This window comes from Homalodisca vitripennis, chromosome 4 (genome assembly GCF_021130785.1).
Source record: "Homalodisca vitripennis isolate AUS2020 chromosome 4, UT_GWSS_2.1, whole genome shotgun sequence".
NCBI classification, from domain to species: domain Eukaryota; kingdom Metazoa; phylum Arthropoda; class Insecta; order Hemiptera; family Cicadellidae; genus Homalodisca; species Homalodisca vitripennis.
In genome coordinates this window covers 186,209,855-186,230,816 of record NC_060210.1, presented here as the reverse complement: position 1 = coordinate 186,230,816, position 20,962 = coordinate 186,209,855, and the positions used below count along the sequence as shown (strand labels likewise).

The window sequence follows — 20,962 nt, the reverse complement described above, 5'->3', positions numbered from 1 at the left end:
ACTGACTGTGGAGTAATGTACCACGGTAAACAATTGTTTTAGCCCGTACCATTACGATGTTGCAGACAATATGATAAGCCGAATCAATAAAATAAAATAGTGGTCTATTGAGACGAAACAATAGTATTATTGTGATTAATACTGTAGTTTGTTACGGTAATATTACTGATAGTGTTGTTCGCATAGTCTAGCTGTACCACAAAACAATGCCAGCCTTACTGTGACAGGTACGAACAAATTTGCAACAAGCAAAGTTATTTTAGTAAACAGTTCTTTAGTTTAGTTTTTTGAGTTTTTGTTTTCTGAAACCCCCAACTACCAAATTTGGCAAACGGAAACAACAAATGTTTTATTCTATGTGCAAAAATGGTGCCCTCTAAAAAGTTTAACCCACGTGAGTTCTATGTCCCTATTGAGGAAGTTTGAAGGGTCAACATATACATTGGAGAACTACAGCTGTTATACTAAGAATTAAAAACTGTAATGCAAATCACCTACGTCCTCTATTAAGACTACAGTTTATAGTATTACCTCCCTTTGATAGCTAGATATCTTGATCCCAAATCACCCGTCTTTTTTCCTAAGAATCATTGAGTAAAGTTAACAGAGCTTCAAGAATTCGTTTTTTTGACATCCGCAATGAAGCACAATCCGGTTTTGATGAAGACTTATGAAGTTGCACAACGTGTTTCATGTTGGAAATGGGTACACAAAATAAAAACACACCATTTGTGTAGATTTATCAAAAATGTGTAGTGGCAATGCTAACTTCACAGACAAGACAAGCATTCCTTTAATTAAGACATAGTTTGTATGAAAAGTTATTTATTGCTACAAAACATTCAGTTAGTCAATCTCGCATTCACTGTTATAATCTGTGATGTTGTAGTACTTCTCAGTGATGTCCAAGAACACATGAAACTCACATGGAGGGTCACAGCCCGGGATGTTGATGTCCAGAGGCTCCAAATCGGTCGAGGTTCTGTCTATATACAGCACCTAGAACATAGTAAATTATTAAGTAAAGACTTTTTAAAGGAACAAACATGCTTGTTATTAAATTAAAACTATTTTAAATTAAAACTCACTTGGACATAATACTGTCCGGTCTCCGCATCAAGGTGCAGCTCATATATCAATGCCGACCCTGCGTTCGGCAACATGAAGTCCTCTTTATCCAAATCCAGGATACGAAAGAGGCCGTAGAGTGTGCTATCGTGTCCAGAGTGGTAAAAGAGTCGCTTCTCTGAGACAGAACCTTTCCTCCTGATCAACATCTGACGCACCATATCTTGAAACAGAAGTCCTGCAAAATATGGAAAATTCGTACACCTCTGTACTTTAAGAAGCAAATTTGAAATCAATTTAAATGGACCATCTAAATTTTATAAGTAGCGTTTGATTGAAAAAAACATACATAATTCTTTAAGACATCACTTTGTAAAACGATTTCTCTTTTGTTTTTACTGGCATAAAATCCACAGGAGAGGCTGATTAAAGATAAAAACTCTGAGTGGTAGTAAATATTGGAAAGTATAAAATTCTTTCAACAATAATCTATTTTGCAACTCACATATCATTTTCTTTGTGCATGTAGCTGAACAAACCGCTTTGAGCGATGATACACGCGAGATATAAAAGTTTTTGATATTATACGCGTGACGTGGAGTTTTTATAGTTCAACAAAACAAAAGAATGAAGTTCATCACGCCATATTCACTCCCAACTGATTTTGGATACTACCTTGAAAAAGTCTGATTGCCGTGACTGACTCTCCAGAATAAGCCCTGGTCATCTTGGCAACAAGATTCCTTGTGGGTTCTGGATACAAGGGTTTCGTCCACTCGGGCAGAACCAGCCCCTCATTGTCCTACAAATGTTTGAAATAATTATATTTAAAATCGGGAAACTGTTGTTTTTATTCACTTAGATTTGAAACCATGACGGGTTGATTTAGACCATTCAACTTAATTTATCATGTAAATTTAAGGAGTAATAGGGCGTATATTTTGTAGTAGGTCTTCGTACAAAAGTATCAATAAAATCAACTGTAAATATTTAGGCTAAAAACAATAATAGGAAAAATAGCCATGGCTATCATGTCTCTATGAATGGTTTTACATTTTGGAAATGGCTTCAGCAAGAAGAATATGTTCTATTTTTAATTACAAGGAAAAATTTAAAAACAGATTTTTCTTTGTTTAAAGTTTGTTATTGACGATGGAAGGTTTGACAGGTAAAAGGATTTCGGACATTTATGATCGTTATAGTTACAAAAGGTATAGAAAAACGTTTCGAGGATTGGAATCAATCCTCTTCGTCAGTGGGGAAGTATTAGTACATACAAAATTAGAGAACAGAAATGAGAAAACAGAAGGGAAAGAAAAGGTTTTAAATATACTCAAAAGCTGCTTGGAGTTAAGTCCAGGCATTGTCACTTCGGAGAATGGAATTCCCGAGCACAATTCACGAGTGTGAGAAACACAATCACACATCACATCGGCACGAATAAAAGTAGGATACTAACACGAAAATCGATGTCGGCTCTTTCTTCTGTCATCTGAAACAATGGGTCAGGAAGGCGATGGTCAGGAGGAGGAAGGGGTGAAGGCAAGCTGCTTTTGGCCCTATGTTTTTTAGGATAGATTGGGAAGGATAGATGGAGGAGGACGAAGAGGATAGATTCCAATCCTCGAACCGTTGTGTTATACCTTTTGTAACCATAACAAGTTTTCATAATTTTTAATAAAAATATATATTTTTTAAATTAAAAATATAACTTCCTTAAGCCATAAACGAAAAACCTGCCACTTCCTGAAGCCACAACGCGTTTACATGATGTAATAATGTTACATTTTTACTTTCAGCCGTATTTATTTTGACCTTATTACAAAATTGCCATTTCCAATTACAACATTTTCCACCAAAAACATCTGCAATTTCACGCGTCACAAAGCTTTTTCTATTTTTTATTCGGGGATGTTATTTAAAGGGCTATAAATTTAACATGAAAAAATATTTTCTAACCTCAAAATTGGCTGCATCACCTTAATTCCTTTTTTTTACCTAACCAAAAAAGGTTCCAAAATTATGCAACATATTCATCCACACGTCCGCTTTGCTTATGTTATATGAAAAACTCTACGCTTGAATTCTTCATTTCTTACCGCGTGTTTAATGCTCTCCCACAGCATCCACATGGAGTCCAGAAGTGGGGGTGACCCAGATGCGAGCTGATGGTTAAATACATCAATCCCAGATAGATTCTGAGCCAATCGCAATACTGCCCTCGTCTTGGAGCCGTACTGTTCCTGGAAATTCTCCAGACTCTCCTTCTGAGCTTTGTGGAACCGCGGGCAGGCCTGAGATTGTGCAGGGAACACACTCTGCATTCAAAAAAACAGTACTATCACCAGTGTTAAGATTGATTTCTTTTCGGCATATCAACTGTAACCTACAGTATGTTAAAGCATCACGCAAGTAGTAAAATTTACCAAAATTCGTGAAGTCGACTTTAATCATACCTTATGATTTAATTATCACGTTATAGCTTCTTTTAAACATGCTAAGGTTGAGCAATATTTAACTATAATATATGTTTATATCATCTTTACTAAGCCTAAAGTAAACGGCAGAGTTTTTCGGTGTGGAGATGTGGAAATAGTGGTATGTGTCACAACCGTTACTGATGTGTAATAAAGATAATTATAAGTGTGTCAAGACAACTGTGGATTTAGTCAACTAGTACAAGAGATCCTTTTGTTTTACTTTCTGTACGCTTAACCTCTGCGATTCAAGACCAGCTCCTTAAGGAATTATTCAAAAGGATTTTTATGTACTATCTTTTTAAATGCACTCAATTAAGTATCCGTAAATCCTGAAATTTGTTTGTTCCAATTTAACAACTTTGAACAATTTTCTAGGAAATACTTCCGGAAGCCTATCATATTCTTTTAGTTTGATTTTTTATTACTAGTCCGTAAAAGAATAAAGCTAGCGAAAAATTAAAAATGTCGATATTTGATTTTTTGCATGCAAAAATGCTACATTATTTCCTGCAAACAATGATATATTGATCATAATTGTAAACTGTTTATTTTATGATTTATTTTTTATTTTAAAATACGTATACGCTGAAATTCAGCACCGACCTCAACGCCAGGAGGCAATGCTGCAACGTAAATTTAGTATTGTCATAATATATAATAATTCATCTTATCCTATTTCATACCTTCCTCTATGGATTCTCTCTGTATCAACTCTTGTATTTCCTTTGACTAAAGATGATCTGCTTAAGAAATGCCTTCATGGATAAAAACCCGAATGAAAGTCTTAATCATGTAATATGGAATCGATGTCCTTAAAAATTAATATATTAGTTGCTGGTGTCATGGATGCAATAATCTCTTTTAGTGACGGAACAATGAGAAAGCAGCAATTTTTAGATAACAATCTCAATATTGGAAAAACCATACACACAGGATAAATTAAAAGGAGAAAACAGAAAGGGAATGCAGAAGGAGGAGACAACGGCGGCTATGGACCAGAACTGTTCTAAACGTCTCAATCCTAGAAGGCTTAAATGATTTACTGCATCTGCAGTTCAGAATAATCTACCATTTGTAGCAGAAATATTAAGATTGGCCTGATAAAAACCTAGTGATTTTTACAAAAACAATCGATTTAAAAAACACATTCTTAAATCAAATAAAGATATGTTTTAACACGTATCTACAATAACAACTAATGATGCTACTACCCATAGGCAAGGAAGAGCGATCTAATTAAGTACCTATTATATTGAATATGTTTAGTACTTTCAGCTCTAGGCAACGCAACAATTAACGTTAATTTGAAAACCAAATTGACTTTGTTTTTTTTTTTCTTTACAAAGACTCGTAAAACTCACTGTCTCATTAGGTGCACAACTGTCAAGTCTTCCAGGAGTCAAGTCTGAGACAGCGAGATACCAGACGCTGCAATAAAAAGGAAGGTGAACTGGAGCTAAACCCAACATTCAAAAATGACGGATTAAAAACGCTTCCCCATATGGAAAGATTTTAATATCGGTCTATATGTTAACAATGTGTAGTTAGTATTATTTCTCTACAGTTTGTCATTGACGATGGAAGGTTTAAAATGATAATAGGATTTCGGATATTTGCCATACATATGACGTGTCATACATTTTGTAACATATAGCTAGTACTGTTTTAAAATCAACATTATTAAATTATATATTATCATGAATAACTTACATTAGAGTGATCCTTGTCGTTCGGGAAAACTGGAATTGGTTGCCAAAGCACCTTTCTGTCCCACAGGTCGTAGCCCTGGGGTGGATACAGTCCTGCCAGGAACAATGCAGCGCTCATCAGTGTCCGGTCTGTAGTTGTGCTTGTAGCCTTTAGCTCTTTCTTGAAGTTCTGGCTCAGAAACCCGTTGTACAAAAAGCGAACTTTCACTCCCAAATCGTACATTTGAACTTTCCCAATCTGTAACGTGCATCGTTTACAATGACGGCTTGTTTGGATTCCGTTCATCTAGATTGTATTTCAAAGAATGCCATTATCGGCGTGATCTGAGGTCGGGAAAGTACAGATCGTAAACGTCCTGGCCATCAGTGCGGGCTTAGGTAATGAAGAATGAACCTCCACACTTCTGACCAAGAAAGAAAATAATCCCTCGAGATAGCACCCAAGTTCAAGCTCAGATCTCGTGACTGCTTATAAGGCTATCTTTGACTTTAATGCTACTGGTAACGTATTCATGATAACCTAATCTAAATCTACTTATATAGCCTAAAAACAAATTGTAGATAGGGACAGAGTTTGTATCCTTCCTTTTGGGAAGCAGAAAACAAGAACCGATCGTCATAATGAGATGTAATTTTCACACAGTTAGTCAAATGAAGAATGTTCTTTCTAATAATGTAGTTTTTTAGGCACCCGGTAATAAAACTCTCCCAAAAATAGTAGCCGTCGAATAATATCAAAGTACCGACAACAGTTTTAAATTTCTAAACTTGCCGTAGGAAAATTTAAAAAGAAATTAATTTAGTAATATAGTTCAAAGTTTGAACATATACAAGTAATCAAAATATAACAAAACTTACTTGAGTAAGCTGATTGGGTCCATTAGGCCACACTCGAGTATCGTTGACATTATAGAGATAATTATCGTAAGTAACGTAAGGTGCACTGTTTCCATGCTGCGTAAACTGGAAAAAAAAAACATGTGGTTGAATTAATAACCTGATAGAAGATCATTTAAACAACATAGCTTTGTTGTATAATCAAGGAATATGTTTGTATACATATTACTTTGTCGAACAATTATTCAAGGGGGAATTTCGTGGGCCACACAGTAGCTGCCTCTAAGAGATAGTTCATTCATTGAACATCGGGTTACAAGTAGAATTTGACAGCTGTATGTGATGTGTTCGTTTGTGTGTGCGTGTTATCCGACATTCGCATAATATTTTAATACTAGCAGTTACCCATAGCTTCAAATGCAAGTACGTAGGCTTTGCACGTGAATGAGCACTTCTGGTTCGAGTGAATTATATTTCCGACGCCAATGTTGAGTTTTGCTTGTTGCCAGTATCGAGAAAATATTTATTTATCAAAAAGTTTATATTCATAGCCATTGTAGTTAGTTCCGGTCTTACTATCTGTGTCCCATAATTAATTTTGCCTTATTTTCCCGATCAAGGAAATATACAGAATGAATAAAAAGTCAGGGTCCCCTCTATTTTGTTCTAAAGTTTATATAAAGAGATAAATTTTGGTAGTGGTGCAATGTGTAAAGAAAGTTTCATTTGGTAATTGTGAACATTTTCGATGTCCCCTAAAAATGCGGGATTTTGGGGGTAACTCAAATATTACAACCTTAAACACCTCTCAAGTGACCCCTCATTTTGAAGAGCACAAAAAACTTAAAGAATGGTGAAAACCAGAAATAGCTATCTCTTTCCCATATAAATAATATAGGTCGTCCAAATTTTAATAAAGTGTTTTCATTTACATTTTAATTGTTATAAAGTTACCGTCTGTGTGGAAACCGGGTTATTGGTCGTTTGTGTTATGAATCATTTAGGAATGCAATGGGCGAAGGATTCAATGATGATTAGAATATACACTGATAAGAAGTTTATTTACAAAGAGTGACCGGGCTTTCCTGGTTCAAACTACGACTTAGTACAAACAAGTATCTTCTTTGTTTCAATCTCATTAGAACAAGTCATACTTTTAGAATGGTTATTATCCAGTGGTATCAATATTGTGTGGCTACTGTTTCGTGAAGTGTTTAGAGATATGTTCGTGTGTTTTAGTGTTATTACAGTTATTGATTATGAATCGCTTGGTCATTCTTACTTTTAAATATTATTCTCAAATTATTACTGCCTACGAGTAATAATGCTCCGTAGTCTCAACGATAAAGTATAAATGATATCTATTTTCGGGGCTTTGAACAAAAATTATCATGAGGCAGAAAGGCAGTTTAATGCACATCCTAATAGACCTGTGACAAGGAAATACTTAAGAACTCAGTTAAAAAGTTTCGAGTATCTGGATACATTTCAGATGCTCCACGCCTAGGTCGGCCTGCTTTAGGCGAAGACAAACAGTTTGAAATTGTAGCACAATGTATTGAAGATCCGCAGCAGTCCACAAGATTAGTAGCAAATCTTTGCGACGTTTCCCAAGGGTCTGTAGGACGCTTAATGAAGAAAATAACTTTCCCCTTATAACATTCAGCTTATACATGAGTTAAATGAAGACGATCCAGACCGTAGTCTATAAGTTTGTGAGGAAATGGAAACATTAATTTATGCTCATCCATTGTTTGTTCGAAACATTGTGTTCAGTGATGAATACAGTTTTTTATCAATGTGCTGTAAACAAACACAACTGCAGGTACTGAAACACAAAAAATCGCCATGTTTTCCGTGAATTCTGCACCCAATACCCAGAAAAATTAAATGTGTGGGTCGAGACTTTTGGGTATCATATTTGTGGACCATTTTTTATTAATGGGAATTTTAAATGGAGAACTATATTTGAAAATGTTACAAGAACCAATATTTCTGGCAATAACTACTGTTATTAGGGGAAATGAACATGAATTTGAAGACATCGTTCACTTCCTGCAGGATAGTGCTCCAGCACATCACCGTAGTCTTGGGAACTCAACTACGTGATCAGTGGATTGGTAGGCATGGTCTAATAGAATGGCCTGTGTGGCCTTCGGACCTTACACATGAACTTTTTACTATGAGGTCACATTAAATCCATAATTTGCATAACACCAATCGAAAACGTTGAAGATTTAAGAAACAGGATTGATGAAGCCTGCAACTAAATGCCATTTCAGACTTTTCAGAACGTGAGAGAGGAGCTTACCGTACGCTTGTCTAACTGCCAAATAGTAGGTGGCTTTCAGTTTGAACAATTATTGATTTGACTTTGCAACATGATAAGTTATTAAACATATTGTTCTGGTAACTCTAGCTATTATTTTGGATAGCTATTGAGATAGCGATCTCTAGTTGTCACAAATTCTTTACGTTTCTTTTTTTTTTTTTTTTTTTTGCTCTTTAAAATAAGGTGTCACTTGAGAGGGTTTACATTTGAAATTGTTGAGTTGCCCCTAAAATCTCGCATTTTCGATGACAAAAAATTTTAAAATCACCAAATGAAACTTCCTTTCCACATTGCGCCACTACCCAAAGGATATCTCCTTATATAAACTTTAGAACACAATAGAGGGGGGTCCTGACTTTTTATTCACTTGTATTGTAGAGAAGTTATAGCATGACCGGTGACTTCGAGATGCGCCATAGGCAAAGACGGAACTAAAGTGGTGGGGGTGGAGCGGCTCAGTCTGTTTATTTAGCCTTGTGAACTTCGGTCACCAGTCTTCTATACGTGCCGCCCAAAAAACATTCGCTTGTGCCAATTCACGAGTTGCAATACAATTTGTGAATTAATTGCGTTGTGCTCATTACGTTTTAAGTAAAGAGTTTGTGATGGATCGTAATGTAAAAAGTAAAATTGGAGGTAGAAAGGTTATACACGGCCAAACAAGAGAAGTGATTGCAAATGTTTACCATTTTATGAAACGGGAAGCAGAAACCAACACACTTATAAATTTGAAGAAAGTTCAACAGCGTGTCGTAGAGGCAACTGGAATTTCTGAAAGTACGCTGAGACGAATTTTGAAGGAGGAAAAAAATTATAAGTCCAATTGGCAATTCTTTTAGTACGCCCAACAAAGTAAGAAAACGCAAACATACTAAAAGTGATCTGGACAATTTTGATTTGGGTGTAGTTCGAAGAACAATAAATAATTTTCATCGACAACGGGGTTTTGTTATGTTAACTATTGCGTGTGGATCGTTGGCGTTATTGTTATTTTAAGTATACATCATTAAATTAACTTGATACAAGTTGGTAGATAAAACTGAGTTTTTTCTTATTCTACTGTGTATATTGACAAATTAGTTTAACTAGTTTTATATTAATTTTTAATTTAGCAGCTAGGCTATGTCAGTTGAAAATTTTGTAGTGTATAATTGTATCTACTATCGTAAATCCTGAAGCTTACACGGTTAGTATATGATAAATTGAATTTTAATGGCTAACAAAGCGTAACAATTACAATTCTGAACTGTTGTCGTCGTTGGAGATCAAGAATAATATAAATTCCTACCCCTTCCCAATTTATGAGAACCCTTTCTTACCACCAGGTATCTCTACTGCGAACTCATTAAGAAGGGTGAGCTATGAACACAATTTCGGCAGAACATAGTCATTGTTAAGATCACGTACATCCGGTCCCAATATTTCCAAGATTTCCTGTATTGAATTCCCCATCATAAAAGTCCGTCGCCGTAACTACAAAAGAGTCTAGAAATGTTCAAATATTCTCAAGGTCTCCTATACTAAATTGCTCATCATAAAAGACTACCGTGGTAAGAACATAAGGGTCTAGAAATGTTGGCAAACACTACAATATTCGGCTCCCGCCACCACTATGAGCCCTGAGCCGAAAACTCTCAGTAGGGGTAGTAGCACCGTATTCACTCCCCTACTCTAGATTGTGCCCCCACGCGCTCACCTCCTCCACTCCTCACGCGCATCCCACCGGTCATGCTATAACTTCCCTACTATATATACGCATACACAGGTATAAGAAGCTTACTTCTGTCAGAAGACAATTAAGATGGTTTTATAACAGTCATTAAATTTATAGCAAATTAGTAACTTTGCCTTTGATATCTGCCTTACAGTACTGACCAAGCACTTCATACTTAATATTTACTAAAATAAACAGTTAAAAGTACATTTTTAGTAAAAACTTTAATTTTCTTACTTAGATGTTTCTTATTGAAATAAGAATTGTTGCTATTAAGCTCTCTATATGCTTACAAGACTATAAATACAAATTTAAAATAGTGGTTAAATTGATTAAGCATGTTGTTATGCTGTCCTAAAACAGTGTTTGCACAGAACAGTAGATTACGTTCAACAGACTCTTTGAAACTGTACTACTATATAAACAATCGTTTCCTTTTTTTTATTTGCCTTATTTTTCCATGAACTTTTACTATATTTGAATGGTTATTGAGAAAGATCACTATAATTGGTAGAGCCACTCTTGAGTTACAAGTATGATAAAAGGAATGTCGTGGGTCACAGTATCCACCTTTAAGGAACAGTTAATTTAACGGAACATCGGGTTACAAGTACAATTTGACAGATAAGTACGTTTGTACATGCTTGTCATCCTAAATTCGTATATTTAATACCAGCAGTTACCCGTGGCTACCCCGACTTTGTTTTATATATATATATAGATTACACTACGATCATTCTACTCTTTCAGTCTTCGTTGATGTCTAGTAATTGTAAGGACTATGATGCCCAGAAAATACGTACTTACGATTGTAACGAACTGCAGTGAATTTGAGGCTCTAGAACCTATCACGTTAGCACCAGCGAATAAATCTGTTGATATGTGCGAGTCACTATTGTCGAATAACTGGTTGGTGAGAAGATAAACAGACACAAATGTAGATACAGCGATCACTATTGCCAACCCGCATGCGCGACAATTTGTATTTGCTATGAGTTCATTTATCATGTTAAAGTGTTAAGTGTTAAAGTATAAATTATTGAACATTGAAACCAAAACAATGCCAATACTTTTACAGGAAGAAAACTGCACAAGAACTAAGTCAACGTTAGATGGCTCAACGTATTGTGAAAAGCCTCGCAATGAGTGACAAGGTCTAATGAGTTAATGATCTTCAGCTTGTAAACCCCGCTGTTTAGATTAAACATGTTTACCAAGACAAAATCTCTTGTGCATGTTATCTTTGCTTTATACAGCAGCATATTAAAGATTTTTACATACAAAGAAGTTTCAGCTAATTTTCAAGTAATTTCTGGCGAATATAAAGTCGTTGATAAAATATATGATAAACGTTACTTGTAGCTTCGCTTGTCGATTTTTTTTCTCTATGGACAATAACTTGAGAAATTGCACTTTGCGCAAAAAAACTTTTCCTAAAAAGGCCTTTGCGCTGCTTCTGGAGTGATAGGATATTCTGGATGGGTTAAGATTAGGGGTATGAGCCGCCTCCTGTCAAGTTCCATGAGAAAGGATTTTTGGTATTAATCTCAGTCGTGTATCCTTGGAAGAAGGGGAAGTGTTATGAAATGGATTAAAGTTTTAACCAAATTGAAATGGTTTTATTTTATTAATTAGAATTTAATTCACTATTATAAAAGATAAGAAAGCTCTAACAAGGTGGTCAAGATAGTTGCCACGTATTACACATATATAAAATATGTGCAAAATATGACCACAGACTTTTGAGATAGTGTTAACAAATGATCAAACCCTGTTCGTAACCCTTTTCACTACTTATTAGTACAGTGCCATGTATTTTTTTTTTTTTTTCATTTATTGTTTGAAACATAATACATGCATAGACATAGTCAAACAAGCAGTCAATTATAATTATAAATACATATGCATACAATAGCCTATAATACAAGCTAAACAAGCAAATCATTAACATAATACATGAAATAAAATAAAACATGCAATATCGTACATGCAGATGCAAAATAGCACATGCAAATAATTGAGCTTGGATCTAAAATAAATTAATAATGAAGCCTACTTTACCTACACAATTTTGAAGTTCAGGCCAAATCATTTAAAGAATATGGTGCTTTACTTATTAGCCACTTTTTTCAGTCCTGTTTTAAAATTTTGCTCCGTTAATTGTTTCAGATGATTGGGAAGCCTGTTATAAAAAATTGCTCCCTTAATAAAGGGGCTGTTTTCAGTTCGAGAGTAATTTTGCCTCAGTCTGTAAAAATCAGATCTCTGCCTTGTGTTGTGATTGTGTATATTAGAGCCTAACATTGTATAGACTTCATCTTCTTTTACAAGTACAACTACCTGGAAAATATACATAGCATAAATAGTCATTATGTCATACTTAACAAACAAGTCTTTACATGTCCTCCTTGAATCTACCTTAGACATAACTCTTAGTGCCTTCTTTTGAAGGACAAAGATTTTTTCAACATGGCAATTAAAGGTACATCCCCACAACAACAAACCATAAGAGATAAAGGGGTACGCGTATATCACCCCAAAGTACACTCTCCTTAGAGTTACAATATCAAAATAAACAGAAAGACGTCTCAACAAAAATATTCCTGACAGCAATTTGGACCTTACATGATTAATGTGATTTGTCCAGGAAAAACATTTGTCTATGAATAGACCAAGAAACTTAACACAATCATTACTTGTTAATTCAACCCCGTTATCTGATGTGACTGACACATTCAATCCTGCCGAAGTTAAACCAAAAGAAACCATCTCAGTTTTATTACTATTAAGAACTAATTTAAGGTCTTTAAAATAAGACTTTGCAGTATTAACAAAATTCCCAAGAACATCTATCAAACTCTCTAAATTATTAGCCCAGCACATGCCACTTACATCATCAGCATACATTGTCATAAAAACATTTTCAACTCTAGGAAAGTCATTGACATACACTATATACAGGAAAGGACCCAGAATTGAACCCTGAGGGACACCTATATCAATTATTCTAGAGTCAGACTAGAGTAATGCTTGTGGTGGTGACTGCAATTCATAAGCAAATATATAATATTTACTTTATTGCGATTGATTGTTTGTGATGTCTGAAGGTTTTTAGAAAAAGGAAGTGAAATCCTCTTTATATTAAAAACAATATACTGTATTAGATTGTAAATCATAAGCCCCAGTATACTTTTTGGAAACTCGACATAACACTAGGATTAATAAGGATTGGTATAACGTCAATATAAGTCATACGTAAAGATAAACTTACTAATAACATGGTCTCTTAAATAAACATAAAATTAAATCATAGCCGAGTGAGACAATGGGTGAAGTGAATAAAGCTGAGCAAATGCTCTTTCCTCCAAAAAATGAGTACGTACTCCAGTTTCATGTGAATAAAAAGAACTTGCTCAGTGGAGGCTCGGAGCACTTTCTCATGTTGACGACTAGACAATTGACTTGGAGTATCTACTCACCTTTTTAGGTGAATAAAACTAGGCACTTGCTCCAAAATGTGAGCAGGTACTCCAGAAATTACCGATCTACTCATTAGTAGATACAACTTGCTCAAGTAAAGACGTTTCAATCTTGTGATGGCAGAGTTTTTACCTTTTCGTGCTGTAAAACTTTAACAGAGTTGCGTCGGGAATCTCTAGAGCAAGACTACCGAGCTCTTTATCGTTTTAATAAAATGAATGTTGAGTGGATTTAGTGATAATTTTCTTGGGAAAACTTTGAAAGGCGTGGTGGTGCGTTGTCCAATTTGGACAGAAATGCGTACTTTTCTTCGATATGTTGGTGATCCTGGGTTTCCGAGTGGTGTTGCCGAAGATGTTGGTATCGACAGAACTACAGTCACAAAAACCATTTCAGATGTAATGGCAGCGATATTACTGAAGAAAAAACGTATGGATAAAATTTCCTTCTACAAGAGAAGAAATGGAACAACAAGAAGCCAATATTGGCAATCAAAATACAGATTTCCCTTCAGCCATTGGAGCTGTTGACTGCACTCAAATACCTATACGCAAGCCTTCTGACCATGGCGATGAATATATAAATAGAAAGAGGTTTCCAAGTATAAATGTGCAGGCAACTTGTAATTTTGCTGAAGAGTTCACAAGCGTAGATGCTTTCTTGGCCAGGTTCAGTACATGATGCACGAATTTGGAGAAATTCAGATATTTACAGAATTATGAAATTCAATCAAGCTAATGCACTCCTAATTGGAGATTTGGGTTACGGGATAGCTCCCTGGCTTATAAAGCCCTATGAAATCCCAATAACTGCTAGAGAAAGGGCACACACAATCTGTGTTTGGCCCCAAGAAAGAGTAATAATTGAACGTTGTTTTAGTCAGTTGAAACAACGTTTCCAAAATTATGCAAAACAAAATTAGGATTAAAAAACTGAAAATGTTCCATCGATGGTTGTTGTTTTTATCTTCATAATGTAGCAAAAAGAGTAAGTGATGAAGTCTTTGACTTTAACATTGAGGAAAGGCAAAACAATGAAGTTGGCAATGTAGAGAATCGTAACGAAAGAGACATCCGCAATAGAGGACAACAGAGAAGAACCGAAATTTCTTGGCTGATACATGGAGCTCAACAGCTTAAAAAGAATGTACTGTGTAAAATAAAATGTTCTGGTAAAAGAATAAAAAAAATACCTACCTACTTCTAATTCTTAAAAAAAAAACACACAAAAAACAAAAACAATACCAAAAATATCTAAAAAATCTGGGTCATAATGACCGTGTTTACGTGCGTACGACTTTCAATAGAGCCAGTCTTACAGCCCGTAAAGCCAGTGTCTGGGACAGTCGCTCAAGGGTCTTATGTAGGCAGTGTGTACGTATACAACACGACCACAAAGCCTTGTTGTAACACAGTAGGACTTAACCTTTGCTTGTGGCCGTGTTGTATACGCGGTTGTACATTTATTACAGAGTAGTGAACTCTAATCCATCACAGTAAGTTGTTGAATAAGAAGTTCCAATCATAGTTTGTAGTTCCTCTGTTGAAATTCCGTTTTTGCTCAGATTGTGTTGTTTATTGTGGCTGATCGATTTTCTTAGATTCTTCTCCTTTCAATTGTATATCAACCAATGTTTCATCTTTTTTTAAGTACTCAAGCTGCTTAAGTAACACCAAACGTTGTAGCTCAGGCAAGGTCAAATCTTTAGTTTCCTCAGTTTCAATTAATTTAAGTTTTTTCTTTGCTTGTTTAACGTTTGTTCCTGTTACTTTACGTTTGTTCAGCAGTTGAATCTTGCGTTTTTCCTTGTCGATTCTCAGTTGTTTTGTCCGAGCTCGACTAGTTTTCAAAGTTGGTGGAATCCACCGAAGAGTCAAAAGAAACACAGTTTTCATTCTGAGTCTCTTCAGGTCCCCAGTAACAGCACCTGAAAACGTAAAGTTCTTTATTACAACGTAGTTCTGAAAAAAAAAATTAACACAAAGTATACCAGTACAATATGAAGAAAAAATGAGAGTTTATTTATCATGACAACAAGATCAAATAACCGTTATAAAAAGCAAATTATTTTTAAGCAGTTTTAACTGAACTTACCTTTTAAAACGCCACAATAGCCGGGTTGTCGGTGTCACCTTCAATAAAATTAAGTAACTCCTCTTCCCATGGTTCAAGATAACTTTCTTGTTGCCAGTCTTGTTAGTATCTGCCTTTGACTTCACTCTACTCTTCATATTATTGAATTTTTTCAAGATTTGGCTTGAGTCGAGATGCAATCCCAATTCATTATCGATTCGATTTTGAATCTCTTCAATGGCTCTGTTTTCTTTTGTTTTTGATACTTGGTATATTACTCTTTTTCAAAATAACTGGATATTCCCTTTATAATCGAAATAAAAGAAGCCTGGTTTTCAAGTTGTGGATTATTCCCTTTATCACAAGCCATCACTTGTTTTGTTGTAACTCGTGAGACAACTAAAACAACAATGCGAATGTGGGACGCTGAATATTAGCGTTATCTGCTCGATATCTGGACAAGTCTGTCTAGCACAAGATAGGGAAAAGGAACTGTGAGCACTTGCTCCATTTGCCAGAGCAAGTCCTCTGGCCCAATATTGACTTTTTATTCACATCGAATCAGAGCACTTACTCGTGTTAGAAGGAGTTACTCCTCACTACCTGAGCATCTGCTACGGAGCATGTACTCCAACTTTATTCACTTCACCAAATAACTCACCCACACTATAAATGCACCGTTCTAAAAACATGATTTTCATTGTGCTTTCTGAATTTATTGTCATCAGTCTCACACTAGAGAGTATCCGGCAGAGCGTTGAGAAATTGTATTCCGTTGCATGTAAAATTACTTTTAAAAAGGCATTGATGTCTTAACTAATCTCTTATTGAGCTGAAGCTTTCCAAAATATGTTGTGTGTCTTCCTGTTCCAGAAATGAATTGTGTCACGCGATACTAATCTGAAAATTTAGATGTTAGCTATTATATCGGCGATATAAGCATAAGGGCTTATATTTCTATTAACTCTTGCAGTAATTACAAAAAACCCGGTTTGTAAAAAATATAGTCGAGGATTCATAGTTGTATGGAAATTAAAATCTTTTGTCTCAATTGAATATCTTAGATAGACCTATATTAAGCTTTTCGGTCCCATCTTTCTAACGGATACCTTACTTATGTAACTCATGTATTACACTTTCAAAAAGATCAATAATTAAAACAATGTTTTGCGCGATGGCTTTTTAACCACTGTATTAAAAAAAATTAAAAATCATGACAGTGTATAATAAATCGCTACATTTTTCAAGTCTAAACAAAGTTACCTTTATATTCAATTTAAAGTGGACAGGGAATTCATTAACACAATGCAATAAATAAATTGACATATCCTGTTTCATGTATTTTGATTCATAATTATTACAGTTAGGAATGAGGTATTAACTAATTCTTGGAATGAGGTATGTAGAAACAGTTTGTTTTCAATGCGTTGAGTGAGTTATTAATTTAAATTATATTAAATACTTGTGCATTATTTAAAGCACAAATTGACAGATTATACAAGAGTGTTACCGGTGACACCTGCCAAGTTATGTCATTGTCAGCGTTGCCAATCGGGTGGTAATTACCACATTTTGTGGTAATTTAAGGTCTCGGTGGTATTTCAGGTGTGTTAATTTTGCCCGGTGGTAAATTGGTGGTAACTTTAAATTAATTAGGGAAAACAACGAACACTGAGAATTCCGCTTTCAGGTAACCTGATTGATTTCCCATTCAACACATTCAATCGATATAATATTACAATATGTATTCAGATTGTTGTTGTTTTTAATACTCTATGCTAAGATAGAAATTGACGGTTGGCATAGTTAGTCTATGATAACAACAACACCAGGGATATTTAGTCTATGCTGTTAGTAATAGTGTTAGTGTTCTTCTTCTCTTGAATTTTGGTTTCTATTTTCTTATTTCTTCTAGTGAAGTTATTCAGTTGAGATAAGTTGATCAGTTTAATGGATGATAAGATTTCATAGCCGTGTGAGTTGGCTTTAGTTAAGTACGTTTTTCCAAGATACGTAAGATTTCAAGTTTTCTTTATCGTGCATTTTTAATCCGTGGACCTAGAATAGTAAAGTATGTAGTGAAATTGTGTAGACTGTGGCCAAGGTATAGGCTACAAAAATGTAGCAATATTTTTTCTTCTCGGACTAGCCCATTATTTTTATTGTGTTCATGTCATAACTGTTAGTAGTGCTTGGCCAATCTTTTCCCCTTGGACCATTATTTTATAGTGCATATAACTTAAGAACGTAGATCTCTTTTTTGCAATGCTATTTTTCTTCTTGGACTATTATTTTTAGAGTGTAGATGACACTTTTGAGAGCTAGCTTTGCTGCTTTAAGTTCATACAAATCATTTGTTTTGTAAATATGATTAGGGGCCTATAGCTAGGTAACGACCTAGTCCTATTTATGCTTTGTAATACCTACTACTAGCCTATCTGCTCTGCTTCATAATTGTTTTCCCTAAGCTTAACTAAACATCACCTAACTATAGTTAGTGTTGGCCTAACTAATTTTACATTTTCCATTTACAATCCATCTAACTTTGAACTAGCTTTATTGACATGAATCTCTAATTGGACTAACTTAAGTTACTAAGATGGATAAGTTTATTATTAAAGGTAGGCCTAAGCCTAAGAAAGATGAAGATGAGAAAAAAGACAAAGATGATGAAAGTAGACAGAGCAAGTCGTTTGTAGAAAGCTCACATGGTGAATCGAGCAAAAAATCTATTTGGCCTAGTTCAATGTCTCTTGCAATCCCAATGGAGTACGAAGACTTAGGAATAGATCCAGATGATCCAGAACCATTAGGTCAAAGCTCTAGTGAGGAGGACCAGGTTAATATTGCTGCTAGTAGCAAGGAAACTGAGCTTGATACAGACCTAGCCGTACACTCAACTTCAAATACCACCCAACCAAAAACTGCTGCTAGGCCTAAAATTGTGTCTAGGTTTACCCATACTGCCACCATTAGGCCTAGTAAAAAAGAAAGAAAATTCAAATTCAAACTGGTTGAATGACCCCCAGTTCAAAAACTGGCTACAAAAAAAAGTCAAAGAAAGAACCGGACAAGACATGGCATATTGTAGTGTCTGTGATGCAGTCATGGGGGCGCATAAAACAGAGATTGTGCGTCATGGAAAGTCCCTCAAGCACCTAAAATTAATCAAGGAGATAGCCACTAACAAAGACTTAAAAAAAATTGTTCAAAGAACTACAACAGATAAAAGTGTCAAACGAGCAGAATTAAAATTAGCCGGCCTAATTGCAACCAACAACCTGCCCTTTTCGCTGATGATACATTGATTCCGCTGTGCAAATCGGTCTTTCCGGACTCAGAAATTGCTGCTAAACTGTGTATGAAACGCACTAAAACAACAACTGTGATTAAAAAAGCCTTAGGTCCCGCATTCATGGAATTGATTTACCAAAAACTAAGGGCACCAGGATCGTTTTTCTCCTTGATCATGGATGAGACAACGGATCAGGCATCGGTTAATCAATGTGCCCTCACAGTTATCTATATTGATGATGTAACTGGAACGCCAAAAAACTAATTTATTTGACATGTTTGAAGTCAAATCTAGCACTGCTGATGAATTATTCACTGGTATGATGAACTCGCTGAAATCAAAAAATATACCCATTGAAAACTTAGTGGGATTTAGTTTCTGACACATGTAATGTGATGGTGGGGCAGCATCATTCGGTTTTTTCACTTTTGAAAATAGAAATCCCTCACATTGCATGTGTCAAGTGTTCTTGCCACATGATCCACCTGGCGGCAAGTAAAGCATGTATGAAGTTACCAAAGACAGTGGAGGATTTGCTCCGAAATCTTGGGGCTCACTTCAGCAGAAGTTTTGGGAGACAGTCTGCCTTTGTACAGTTCCAAGAGTTTTTTCAAGAGGAAATCCACAAAATACTATCACCAGCAGTAACAAGATGGCTGTCATTAAAATCTTGCGTTGACAGAGTGATTGAACAATTTCAACCGTTGAAGGCCTACCTGCTGACCGCTTCTGTCGAAGACCCGTCAAACACAGTGGATAGCATGTTAGCTGCTATGAACAACCAATTTATCTACTTATACTTGGAGTTTATGTCTTATGTTCTTGGTATGCTAACAGATTTTTTAATGTAATGTTCCAATCCGAAACACCACTTCTCCATAGATTGCGACCAGAGGTTCACAAGATGCTTCAAGATCTGTGTACAAACTACATGGACTTAAAACTACATTAAAAATACACCCCATCATGTCCATTGAGCATTCAAACCCCCGTCATTTCCTGCAATTAGAACAAATATATTTAGGCATTCAGGCAACAGAAACATTTAAATGAATTAAAGAAAAATGCAGAAAAGAAAGATATTGAAGTTTTCTTAAAAAAGTATTTTAAGCTTCTATGTGGAATTGGTCACACAAATCAAATCTAGATTTGATTTTTCTGATGAAGTTTTTGATGTCCTCAGTGTCTTGGAGCCAAAAAGTGCCCAAACCTTCAAAGTAAGGTCTTTGGCTCATGTCAATTAACAGATTTCCCGTTCTGAAGAAAGTTGTTGATGTCCAAAAACTCGACAATCAGTGGAAAAGTCATGCTTTGCTAGACTTCAAAGAGCATAAACTTGATGCAAATGAGTCTGCTATGCAATATTGGAAGGCTGTATTCAGTCTAAAGACAGTCGCTGGAGATGCTATGTTTACAGAAATACAAAAAGTGTTTAACTTACTTTTTATACTGCCATTTTCAAATTCATCTGTCGAACGAATATTCAGTGAACTGAAGCATTGCAAAACCAATGACAGAAACAAATTGAAAACAGAAACAGTCGTTTCATTGATGGGTACAAGGGAAGGAATCCGAAATAGCGGTGGATGTGTTAAATTTGAACCTACCAAGGAAATGCTCACAAGAAATATATGGCAATAAGAAATTAGGCCTTATTATTATTATTTGGCTTTTAAAAAAAACTAAAACTGTGTTAATATAGCCAAATATATTGTGATTCATATTTTGGTCATCAAGTGATATATTGTGAAATAAATTTTGTGTGTATATTATATATATATATATTTATATATAAATAAATATTTGAACCTGAGTTATAGAGTAGGCTAAACACATCATGGTAATGCTAGCCTTCTAAGGTTTTAATTTCAAGACTATGTTTGTGCCTAGCACTTTGCCTGACATTAAAAAAATTGTGGTTAACACATTTAAAAAACAGTGATCTAGTGTAATTTTTTCCATAAAGCTACAAGT

The 20,962-nt window shown here is 35.2% G+C and overlaps 1 protein-coding gene across 4 annotated transcripts; it reads right to left on the bottom strand.

Moving 5' to 3' along the window:
• Nucleotides 1-727: 727 nt before the first annotated feature.
• Nucleotides 728-11,281, bottom strand: LOC124361532 (prostatic acid phosphatase-like). 4 transcript variants are annotated; one of them, XM_046815590.1, is made up of 7 exons: nt 10,948-11,281; nt 6,116-6,220; nt 5,259-5,495; nt 3,168-3,386; nt 1,744-1,870; nt 1,089-1,306; nt 728-999 (listed from the first exon to the last, which is right to left on the bottom strand). In XM_046815590.1, exons 1-7 carry the CDS (start codon nt 11,146-11,148, stop codon nt 847-849), a joined length of 1,260 nt encoding a protein of 419 aa, XP_046671546.1. In that variant the 5' UTR covers nt 11,149-11,281; the 3' UTR covers nt 728-846. The 4 variants fall into 4 exon arrangements, with proteins under 4 accessions (XP_046671546.1, XP_046671549.1, XP_046671548.1 ...); XM_046815593.1 differs by having other exon boundaries at nt 10,944-11,065; XM_046815591.1 differs by having other exon boundaries at nt 835-1,009; nt 1,088-1,306.
• Nucleotides 11,282-20,962: the final 9,681 nt, after the last annotated feature.

Excerpts from the sequence above, each read along its gene's own strand:
- LOC124361532 (XM_046815590.1), bottom strand. The coding sequence starts at position 11,148 with ATGATAAATGAACTCATAGCAAATACAAATTGTCGCGCATGCGGGTTG. Across the intron at positions 3,387-5,258 it reads ACGACAAGGATCACTCTAAT|AGTGTGTTCCCTGCACAATC; the intron begins GTAAGTTATTCA and ends TTTTGAATGCAG. Across the intron at positions 1,871-3,167 it reads GGGAGAGCATTAAACACGCG|GACAATGAGGGGCTGGTTCT; the intron begins GTAAGAAATGAA and ends AAACATTTGTAG.